At 33.4% G+C, this 12,457-nt stretch overlaps 1 protein-coding gene across 7 annotated transcripts in view; it reads left to right on the top strand.

Annotated features, from left to right (window-relative positions):
• Positions 1-12,457, top strand: part of RELCH (RAB11 binding and LisH domain, coiled-coil and HEAT repeat containing) — a 107,591-nt gene that overhangs the window by 50,555 nt on the left and 44,579 nt on the right. For all 7 annotated transcript variants that reach the window (XR_012065572.1, XR_012065573.1, XR_012065574.1 and 4 more), the window contains exons 12-16: positions 2,077-2,167; positions 4,908-4,979; positions 8,730-8,870; positions 9,350-9,514; positions 11,335-11,482. Coding sequence is in view for 4 of the 7 variants with exons in the window: in XM_072952028.1 (XP_072808129.1) it covers positions 2,077-2,167; positions 4,908-4,979; positions 8,730-8,870; positions 9,350-9,514; positions 11,335-11,482 (617 nt within the window). In the remaining 3 variants the exon portion in view is untranslated. The remainder of the gene's footprint in view (positions 1-2,076; positions 2,168-4,907; positions 4,980-8,729; positions 8,871-9,349; positions 9,515-11,334; positions 11,483-12,457) is intronic.

Genomic DNA, 12,457 nt, shown 5'->3' with positions numbered 1-12,457 from the left:
TAGTCAAACGGTTCTTATCCTGTGATTTTTCCATAAAGAGGAATAGTGTTTATTTTTATCATCTCAGGAGCCTTTTTCCAATGCTGTTAATAATCTATAGGCCATCTGACCTTTTCTGTTTTCAGGTGTATCTCAAACTGTCATATTTTTTAGAATTTTAATCTTTGCTGAACAAGAAGTTTGAGAGGCCTAACATTTTCTTGAATAAATTTGTACATCTTTAGTATAGTAATGATGAGTCATGATTTAAAGTTATTTCATGTGAAGGTTTTGTACAAGTGTACACTTCTTACATGTGTTTGAAATGCCTAAATTTCCCCAGAGTTCACTTATTATAAATATCAAATATTCGGAACCTATGCATATAGCTTCTCATTATTTTAAGACACTAGTAAGGATGAATGACTAGATATTAGGAAATTTTCAGCGGGAAACAAGCAGCTAAACTGCTGTCTTAAAGCTTGGGAATTTCTTTTCCTCTTTTCTTTTTATTCACTTTGCCTTTCTAAAGTATAAGAAAATAGAAAAACAAAAGAAATGTTGAGAAATAGTCATAGAAGACAATGATGTAAATAAAAAGGGAAATCAGATAGATAAAAATTACAAGGTTAGGGGGAGAAGAAACTGCAGTATACAAGGAAGACATTGGCTCAACATTGCCTTTATTGTTGTCCAGATGCCTTTTGTTTGTCATTATTTTTCTCAACTTGAGAGAACAGTTGTAGCCAACTTGGCTAAACTACATAGAAATGTAAGGTCATTTTTCAGTTTAAATTAAATGGACATATTTTGAGAAACAGCAATGAGCAATGCCTAGGCTTTTATAATTAGTATGAATTAAACATTCTATTTTGGTTTTCCTTGAAGTTGGCTACTTTGAAATATCTATGGAAAACATACTTTCTTTTTTCATTAGGTTTTACTGTTTTGAAGTCTTAGACAATCAAAAGTAAAAAAGCTTACAGCTCTGCATTTTAAAGTCATTTTAAATAGAACTTCATTCTGAAGAGTGAAAAGTCTTATTTAAAATTTTATACTCCTTTGAAGTTATAAATCTGTCAATTCAAATGAAATTATTGTATTATTTATATGTTATTCTATAAAAAATTACCCCAAAAGAAAATGGTTTAAAATAACACTTTTATATTACAGTTATGTAGTTCAGTTAATCTGGGTCTTCTGCCTTAAGGTATCTTGTAAAGCTCTAATTAAGGTATTGGCTGGGGTTGTAGTCACCTCAGGGCTCATTGGGGAAGGATTTGCTTCTAAGCTCATTTACATGGTTGGTCATTGGCAGGATTCAGTTTCTCATGGATTTTTGGACCAAGGGCTTCGGTTCCTCACTGACTTTTGTCCAGAAGCTGCCTTCAGTTTCTTGGCACATGGAACTTTCTAACATGGCAGTGTCCTTCCTCAAACCATGCCAGTTGAGAAGGCAGTAAAGAGTTCCACACAGTGGATGCCACAGGTTTTTATAACCTAATCTCATCACTTTGGCCATTATTTTGTTCATTAGAAGCAAATCATTAGGTCCAGTCTGTACTCAAGGAGATGGGATTGCATAATGGCATGAATACCAGGAGATGGACATCATTAGGAGCCATGTGAGAAGCTACCTACCACAGTTATCTTGGGTGCAATAACAAAAATTCTGATTTAAGAAATATCATTTTACTAATATGACATCACAGTTTTTAATTGTAGAAATACTGGGAAAATAATCATTGATTGCTTTAGTAGCTAGAAACTCAAGTTCATTAGAAACTGAATCATTAAACTTACTCTAATCTAAGAATGCATATGTGAGAGGTTACTTTAGGAGGGTTTGAAATTCAGCTTCACACCAGTACAGAATCCCTTCACAGCATCTCACAAATGGTGTTGCCACTGCTGGAGGGATGAGTCTTAAGAAACTCACTCTTTTGGTAGCAGCCTATCCGTTGTTGGAAAAGTCTAATTTGATTGTACAAAAATATTATACTTCATGTTAATTATAGCTGACTTCTTATAACCCTTAGTTCTAGTTCTATTTGCTAATACAAACAAAAGTCTTTATTCATTTGTATTATTTTTCAGGCAAATGATACTGACAGGTTGTGTGGCATTTGCACGTCATGTTGGACCAACACGTGTAGAAGCTGAACTTCTACCGCAGTGTTGGGAACAGGTAAATAACTGTATTAGCTTTTCCCTAGCTTTTATATTCTAATTTATTATAAATGCTCATATTATCTTTTTAAAATACTGTTAGGAAATATGCGGGATATAAATTACACTGCTATTTCTGTAACCCAGCACAATAATTTAATAGTGCTTAGGAATGCTCTGGGATGCTTTGCTTTTATTCATTCTTCCAACAGATATTTAGAAAACACTAGTTCCAGTGCCAGGTACTGTTGTCCCTAGGAATATGGTAGTGAATAAAAGACAGTGGCATTCTGGTAGGGAGGTAAGAGAAAACAAATAAATGAAATGATGTCTTGTAGTTTATAACTATGTAGAAAAAAGCAGGGTAAGAGATGGAGAGTGATGAGAACACTATTTTAGAAAAGGTGGTCAGGGAAGGACTCTCTGAGGAAGTAGTGTTTAGGCAAGGATCTGAATCAAGTGAGATATGAAATGCAAAACATACAGAAATTGCTGAGTTCAAGGATCTGAATCAGGTCGAGATATAAAATCCAAAAAAAGATAAAAAAACTGATGAGTTCAAGGGAGAAGCGTGTGTGTAGGTAGGTAATAGAAATAATACCTTGTATATATTATATGCTTATGTATATTATAAATATATACAGGATATAAAGTGTAAACATTTGATGTAAGAGGATTATATATTTATAATTCAACTCACTATTTACTAACAATACTTTTGGTTTTGTATTGAATTTTAGTTTTCCAGTCCTTTAGAACTCAGAATCATTGACTTTCTAGACTAAGTGTTTATGTCATTAAGCAACTTACTCTTCCATCTTAAAAGGATGGATCTCTTACTTATGAAGACAAATTCCATGGCCTTATTTATATGAGCATTGTCACTTATTCTTAGGAAAAACTACTAGTCTCTGGAATACTGCTAAAGTATATGATCTTTTAGAATTCTATTCCAATTTCTTTGCGTATTCAGTTTTTTCTTTAAAATTTAGTGGAGTCATATCTCGATTCAGTATTTGAAGGGAACATTATATAAAGTCATATCTAGATTATTCAGTATTTGAACTGTCACATTATCTCTGACAGTCCCTTATGTCCTTTAAAGATTATAGTGCATACTAATTTAAGGTAAGGTTCTAATCATTAAAAGTCAGATTAATTTGGAAAAACATATACAATGTTGAATTTACAACTCTGTACAGTTATACATATGTATGTGTATTTTTTTAATAGTTTTTACATTTTACTTTCTTTTAAGTTTTATTGAGATTTAATTCAGATAGCATATAATTCACCTATTTAATGTGTACAATTTAGTAGTTTTTAGTATATTCAGAGTTGCATAACTATCACCACAATCAATTTTAGAACAATTTTATCACCCCCAAAAGAAGTCCCAACCCCTTGAATTGGTTCTCATAGTTCAAGATTATTTGGGCTATTCTCAGTCCCTTGAATTTCCATATGAATTTTAAGATCAGCTTGTCAGTGTCCGCAAAGAAGCCAGCTGGAATTTTTATAAGAATTCTGTTGAATTGGAGAATGTTGCTATCCTAATAGTGAGCCTTTCAATCTGTGAATTTAGGATATCTTTCCACTTACATAGGTCTCAGAATTTCTTTCAACATTATTTTATAGTTTTCTGAATATAATTTATGTACTTTTAAACTTTATTCTTGAATATTTTATTCTTTTTAATACTATCGTAGATATAATTTTCTTTATTTTGTGTTTGTTCATTGCCAGTATATCAGAATACAATTGATTTTTCTGTGTACATTTAATTTTGAGGCTCACTGAGCTAGACTAAAGAAAAGCGAAATAAAACCTTACATATAACATACTGTGACATTCAAACCATTTTGTTTTGAGATTACCATTTCTGGATTAAATTTAATTCAGAGATGTCAGTTATCAACGTCTCTACCACCACCTCTTCTGTAACCTGAGTAAAACATGGATATCTGTCAAGCCGCCTACCTCCAGTTTGTTGCCCAGTAGATTGCTACATAATTTCTTTTCTTAATTTTAGGCATCCAATACATTAATGAATTATGTCACCTTTTCATATGGGAATATGAGAACAGATATACTTCTTTTCCAGTCAAAGAAAGATTTATATTCTATGAAGAAGACATATGGGAACAAAACCCAGTATGTGTATGTGTCATTTTTTTTTGTTATTTTTTTGTTATGGTTCAGTGTAGTCATTACAGTGGTAAAACCCCATCATCTTGCATATGCAAACAGGAATGGCTTGAAATCTGCTTACTTTAAAAACAAAATCATAACACCAGTCAGGGGCTCTGGTTAAATCTTCAGTTAATTTACTTCCTAATCCCTTAGGTTAAAAAAGAGGACTATGAATCATTCCTGGCACATATTATAGACCATATCAATAAATATCCAGAAGCTGGGTTTTTCCAAATTAAAAAATATACTAATGTTACTAGGGAAGGAGAAAGTTGCTCCTGACATCCTAGGGAAAGCTTAGTCTTAGGCAAGCCTACAATCTCTAGACACCTTGCCAAATTTTCATCTTTGCTTTATCTTCTTTCTCTTTAACAGATAACCCCTGTGACCTCACTTTTTAGGCTCTCCCTGATTTCCTTAATCTTGATCTAGGTATAGGGATCCCCAAAAGTGGAAAAGGAAGAAGCTTTATTGCATTTTTAACAGGATTTGTGGTGAGAAATATTTCTCTTTTGGAGAAGGGAAGATACGTTGTTTATACTTGGTTTATTTATTTTTCACTCTAGATTAATCACAAATACCCTGAAAGAAGACTACTTGTGGCAGAGTCCTGTGGAGCACTGGCACCTTACCTTCCTGTAAGAATTGTAACTTTTTCTTTAAAACCTTTTTTGTCTTTTTTTAACAATAGAGAAACCTTTTTTCAGGTGTCTTATACCTTTTCATCCAAATTCTGTCCTATCAAAGGAAAAAGATGAGCCAAAGAGAAAAGACTCACGTTGATACCCTGTGGCATTGCAGACAGATTGGTACATTAACCATTGATTTTGCATGAGCATAAATCTATTAAACTGGATCAGCAGTTCTCAAAGTGTGTTCTGAGGACCTTGGGTGGGGGGTTCTTTGATCCTTTCAAAGAGGCCCATGAGATGAAAATTATTTTCATAATAATATTAATGTTGTTTGTCTTTTTCCCTGTGTTGACATTTACACTGTTGGTGCAAAAGCTGTAATGGGCAACAATTCCAGTGCACTGATCAAGGCAGTGTCACCCAAATACACTGATAATGATTGTGTTCTTCACTGTCATGCACTCACAGAAAAAGTCAGTTTCACTCAAAAATGAGCTTGGTGAATCAGTAAAATTATCAATTCTAGTATATTTTGACCCTCAGTGTGCATCTTTTTAATATTCTATGTAACAAAATGGAAGGTAATGTCATCAAGTCCTTTTGCTGCGTTCTGAACTACGATGGCTGTTTGAAGGAAAGCAATCGAATAATTTGAGTTGTGAGCTGAACCAGCTGCTTTTTTTGTGGGATACCGATTTTACGTGACAGACCACTGAAAAACAAGCTTCACGTATTCGGACTTGGGTATTTGGCAGACATTTTCATGAAAATGAATGAAATGGAGCCTGTCACTTCGAGGAAACAAGTAGACAGCATTCACTGCCAATGATAAAATTGGAACTTTTAAGTGAGAACAAGAATTTTGCAAAACTTATATCTACCACTGTGAGCTTGACAGCTTCTATTCTTATCAGAAAAGGCTATGAAAATACTTCTCCCTTTTTCGATTACATGTCTCTGTGAAGCTGGATTTTCTTAAATACTTCAACCAAAATGACATAACACAATTGAATGCAGAGCAGATAAGAGGATCTACCTATATTCTTTTAAGTCAGACATTTAATAGATTTGCAACAAAATGTAAAAGAACATCATTCTTCTCACTAATTTTTTTGTTTATAGTTTTTTAATTAAAATTATAATTTTATTATTCATGTTAACCTTTAATGAGTTTATTAGTTTTTAATAAATTAATAATTTAAAATTTCTCATTTAAAATTTCTAATAAGATAAATGTCAATAGATTTTACCCACCCAAACAAAATCCATTTGGGAAGCTCATTAATTTTTAAATGACTGAAGGAATCCTGCCACCAGAAAGATTGAGAACCACTGGACTGTTGTGCCCTTTTAGGTATATTCCCATAGGTCCAGGGATAGAGGGATGAGGTGACATCACAAATTTATTTTATTGTAAACAACTGTAGTTTAAATCAGAGCTTGACAAAATGCAGCCTGGAGACCAAATCTAGTCCGCAGCCTGTTTTTATAAAGAAAGTTTTGTTGGAACACAACCACACCCTGTGTATTTTCTATGTCTGCTTTCATGCTGCAATAGCAGAGTTGAGTCGTTATAAGAGATTTTTTGGCCCCCAAAACCAAAAGTATATACCATCTGGTTTGTTACAGAAAGTTTGATGACACCTGCCTTAAAGAGTCATTTTTGTAAGATTTTTCTTTAAAAGGGGCACAAAAATTGGAATTATACAACAGTGTATGCACTATTTATGTTGCATTTACTATAAACCTCATATTCTTTAGTGAAGAGTAAGAAACCAATAGCCAAGCAGTTGTCTTTTAAAAAACAAAATTTATTATGATTTTTAATTCAGAAAAACATACAGAAAAAAGAATTCATAAGTGTCACTTCCAGTAACATTTTTTTATTTTGTTAAAAATAAATTTTTGTATAATATAGAAAAGAATAAAATGAAACTCAGAGACTTCCCTGACCCTACTCATTTTCTCCAAAGATATACATCTATAGTTAGTAGTTTTTACATACCAGCTTGCATTTTTATAGCCTGTAAGTTTTTCTTACCCAGAATTAATCACAGTATATAATGTTCTGTACCCCTTGCATGGGAATCTGTGCATTTTTAAATTTCACAAACTGTTAATACCTCTGTATCTTGCTTCTTTCAGCATTTGCAATTTTGGTTTTGACAGTGTTAAATTGCCCCCAGCCAAGATAGCACAGATTGTACTCCCATCAACAGTGCATTAGAGTTCTTATTTTCCCATACCTCCACCAAGAACTGGGCATAATCAAACTTTTTGTAAAATGTTTTCCTATCTTTTAAGAAAACTGGTATCTTGTTGTTGTGATAATTCTTATATATAGTATATGCATGAGTGAGTTTGAGCATCCTATTATTTATTGTTCCGAGACAGAGATAAACATCACGTGCTTGCAGAGAAGGAAACTGTTCTATACTATTCCTAGTAGTAAGATGCTAAGCAGTATTAATAATGGACTTAATGTTTGTTCCATGGAACTCCACTTGCCTTGTACGTCACTCTAACTGATAACAGTAAAACCTCAGTGTGGTCATGGCTTCAATAGAGTAATGCCTCCTGACTTGGTCTGTGGGTTCCCTGTAGCATACTGAAACTAACTGCCGCAGTTGCCCTCAGCCTAGATCACTGTAAAGCAAATACCCAGCTGAAGTTTACTTACCTCTTTCCTGTTGCCTGTGCTGATATTAACCAAAAAGCCCTTTTAATACACTTTAAGAAATTTTAGGGGGCAGTTTTTAGCCTAAAGGATAAATAAACAAGGCTATTTCCAAAAGACATATTCACTAACCTAAATATGATGAAAATTTACTAAAATTACATATATTTTTGTTTCTAAAAATCAAAACAAAAACTAGGGTATTTTAAAATGTCTTTTAGACCTTACTCTGCATACCAAATTGCACTGTAGATTTATGAAAATGGTCATATCCTTTTATTTGAACTATTATATATAAAAATGACCTAAACAAGTTTAGGTCTAAAGAATTTTATAAGTTGATCAAGTTACAATAATGGTACAAAAAAAGGAAGGAAGGGCAAGAACTTGTGTAACAGTAAGTGGCGTTTATTCTAATCTCAGACATTAATTAGGATAAAACTATGGGGAAAAAAGTGAAATTAAGACACAACAGTGATTGACATTATATTAAATAGTAGCATCTAAGAATAGCAGTGCAGTTTTTTAAAAGCACTTTTAAAAGTTTACTCTCAGATTTTATCATTCTGTTTGAATTTTTTTTCTCAGTTCTTCAAAAAATAGGAACATCAGGATTTTATGTTTCCACACTCCTACTCCAGGCAGATGTTTTAATTAGCAGAGTGATTTTTGTAATCCCTCCTGGATGCTCTTCTCTGCATTGCACAGGTAGTGGCAGGAGAGTCACTGTTTATAGCAGAATAGTGACTGTTGATTTGCCAAAAATACACTGTGAAGATTGGAGGAATTGGTACATATTTAGTAAAAATATAAATACATGCTGGGAGATGATTAATACCAAGTTCAGGGTAGATAGTATCTTTAAAGAGGGAGATTGGAAGAAGAGAGAGAGAGTAGAAGAGAATGATGCTTTAGCTGTATCTGTCATGTCTTGTCTTTCAAAAATGAAGACACAAACATAGCAAAATGTTAATATATATTTAATGTGGGTTTTAAATACATGGATATCTGTCATATTTTCTATACTTTTCTGCTGCTGGTCTAATTAAATAATAAAACATGTTCTTGTTTATTTTCAGAAAGAAATCCGCAGCTCCTTGGTTCTTTCAATGTTGCAACAGATGTTAATGGAAGATAAGGCAGATTTGGTAAGAGAAGCTGTGATCAAAAGCCTCGGTATCATTATGGGATACATTGATGATCCAGACAAATATCAACAGGTGTGTTTTTCAGAATGAATCTCATTTATTCCATTATAAAATTCCAGATAGGATAATATTCCAAATCTCTGGTTCAGATACCCTATAGTGGGGATGACAGGTGTGTTAGCCTTAACCAGTTGAAGTTGGCTGCCTGGTTTCAATTCCTCAATTCTGAGGAGAGAATACTTTGATTCATTTATAGTATCTGCCACAGCTTTGTGGCAGGAAATTGGCAATAGACATGCCATGTTACCACCCTTTCTCTTTGATTTCCCCGTCAATGGATACATGACATTTTTGTTCAGGGAAATTGGGAAGGGTAGGATTATGTATGGCTTTCTTTCTGGCTTAAAATGTCTGCTAGATGTACTGCAATGTATATTGTTTTATTGTGTTTTTAAATTTTTTTCCATACTTTTTTTCTCCTCCTTTTTCAGTTTTATTAGGCAGAATTTAATCTCTTTTAAGTCTACATTTTGCTTGTTTCCTTTTGGCAGGGTTTTGAATTGTTACTGTCGGCCTTGGGTGATCCCTCAGAAAGAGTAGTTAGTGCAACACATCAAGTATTTTTACCAGCTTATGCCGCCTGGACTACAGAACTTGGAAATTTACAGTCTCATCTTATACCTACATTGCTGAACAAGATTGAAAAACTTCTCAGGGTAAGTGCTTCCTTTAGTATATAGTTAGCAGAAATTTAAATGATATGTTCTAAGGCAATGTGGGGGGAACAAAGACAGAAAATACCACCTAACTGAACATTCTGGTAAATTACCCGTTAAAGATTCTGTTGGTCTGAAGGCAAGGGTGATTTGAGGAGGTTTAGCTTGGCTGAAGCCAGAGCAGAAAGGGCATGATCTGACTTTGTTAAATGAAATAGCACCTTTGTGGCACTAACTTGTACACTATTCACAATGCTACCTCTTCCTAGCCTCTTCTGAAGACTTAACTATTTTAGGTAAAGTGTCAGCTTCAGTTCCCCAAATGCAGAGATAACTAAAATATGAGTCTCTAAAGCTTTCTTATTTACACAATGTCAAATTGCTTTAACTTTATTTCACAGCTATAGTTCATGTCCTCACTTTTTAAAATGAACTTTCTGTTCTCCCCCAAGTAAATGAATTGAAGAAAAGTTGAAGAAACGATAGAAACTTCTTGGTCTAATTTTTGTACTTAGGAAAAAAACCTTCTGGACCTTTTTAGAGTCTAGAAGAAAAACTAACATTTCTTTAATACCCGTTAATTATTTACCATTAAGGCAGATACTTAATATATAAAACTTATTATTTCATTCTTGTAACCCTTTGAATTCTATTTTGATTTTTGTGTTGAAACTGAGTGTTTATGTGACTTGCTCAGGGTCCCACAGCTGTCAAATGACAGAACCAGGATCTGATATCAGTCTCTTGCTCTTTCAACCCCCCAATTTTAAAGGATTTATAAGACTCTTAATGTATTTTACTATTCTGTAGATAGTCTTATGTGTATATGCATGTATTCATTTAGTTTAAAAATTGGCCCTTTTCTCTATAAAATTTCAAAATAGGTGTTTAAAAAACTATAAATAGACAACTGGACTGAAGTACTTGTTGTTATGAAACCTAGGGAATTCAAGTGTTTTTTTTTTAATGTTCACATTCCTTCTATCTGAGAATTTATCCATACCCGGTTTTTCTTGGTCCATTTCATAACACGGCTAATTCCACATTGCTGCTAAACATAGCTGCAGTATTCAGCACATGTGGTAATTCTTCCATCAAGAAATTAACTAATTTAGAACTTGATAGTAAATAGCTAATATATCTGGTATTTCTGGCCTAATTGTTATTTATAATAGAGTAATGACATCTCAAGTGGATGTGAACAGCAATAAATGCTTTCATCTCTAATGATTCTATTTTTTACTGTAATACTCGGTTTCTGTGTACCATACTGATCCTTTCACTCCCTTTTTTCTTTCTGTTATCTCTTTCGTTTCCTTTTGAAATTTCTTTTCCTACATTTTATCTGTAATTCAGTTATTTCAAAATGCTTTCAATGCTGACAAATACAGTTGTCACCAGATCTATTACAGGAGTTAGGAAGCAGGAGAGAGAGTAGCAAGTACTGCTGCTGGAACAGTTGAGCGTTTAAAATGATTCCTGTGGCTCACTCTAATTTCTTTAACCAGACTTATAAAATTTCAAAAGATAATACCCTCTTAAAAGAAAAAAGCCTATAAAAGAAGTTCCACACAAATGGAAATGACTGATGTTCACCCTAAAGTTTTCCACATAAAAGATTCTATTACTTACGCAGTGCCTTAATGCTTCTTCGCATTTTCATGCTCAGAGAATTAAGATTCATGGACATCTCCATTAGGTGTTATGCTGTGAGTCTAACATACATGTCCTTAAATGCTTTATTATTTGCTACAGAAAGGAAGATCGTAAATATGTAATTTTGAAAGGCTAAAATTAGCTTCCACCTCCTTATGTTTCAGGAAGGAGAGCACGGGCTGGATGAACATAAGCTTCACATGTATCTGTCTGCCTTGCAGTCCTTGATCCCATCTCTCTTTGCATTAGTGCTACAGAATGCACCTTTCTCCAGCAAAGCCAAGCTTCATGGTGAAGTGCCACAGATAGAAGGTACTGAACTTAAATTATGGAAGGAAGATGTAGAATATTAACAGCTAAGCCTCCCAAAGAATTGTTTATGATTAAAATTATAAAAAAATCACTCTATTGACAGCATACTTACTAAAATGTATTATATGTGTACAATCTCATGGTCGTAGATTGTATGATATCTAAGGTAAACTATATGGCTTCATCTTTTATGGGTAAGGCTCTTGGTGTTATTTTAAAATATTTATACTTTCTTTTCATTTTTAATCTAGAGCCTTTTTATAACCTTTTTTTTCAGTGTTATAAATCAAGAAAATACATGTTTTCTTTTCATTAATAGAGCTGAATTAATAGTTACCAGTGCCAGTTTATGAAGCTTTTCATTTCCACTTTCTTTATATTTTTTTCCCCCAGCTAGTTCATCTTATTTTCAATAGGGGAAGGTAAATGTAATTACTCTTTCCTACTATGTCTTTGATAGGAGTATAAGCATATGCAGCTTAATTGTCTTTTTTCCCCTAAAGTAGGAATATAATTTATTTTTAGAAATAAATGAAATTGAAAGCAAAAGCCAGTAATTCCTTAGCTCAAAGTCCAGCTAACCAGTAACTTGGCACTTGGTAGCCCTACTGTACCCAACCCACAGGATGGATGTCTGTAGACAAGTTATCACTGTGCATGAGATCCCTTTGCAGCTTCTTCAGATTTGTGAAATTATCCATGTCTCTTAAAGGCTTCTGAAAGACAAAAGAGTTATAACATCGAGAAAAATCAACAATGTTTTTAGAATTGCAGTTTTCATATAAAGTAAACTGGGCTACCTAAAATCTTTGGGATATAAAGCATTATGTCCAAGAATGCACAAAGCGCAGCATTAAAGTGGTTTATAGTGTCTGAATGCCAGTTTTACTTGGAAAACTGAGAATGGATAGGGAAGCGTTAGATTAATGATGTTATTGAGGAGAATGAAAATTCAAACTTTTAAGATGAGTCTTC

The sequence above is a fragment of the Vicugna pacos genome, chromosome 30 (genome assembly GCF_048564905.1).
Source record: "Vicugna pacos chromosome 30, VicPac4, whole genome shotgun sequence".
In the NCBI taxonomy this organism is placed as follows: Eukaryota; Metazoa; Chordata; class Mammalia; order Artiodactyla; family Camelidae; genus Vicugna; species Vicugna pacos.
The sequence above is the reverse complement of the archived record's forward strand: the minus strand, read 5'-3'. Positions and strand labels throughout refer to the sequence as shown.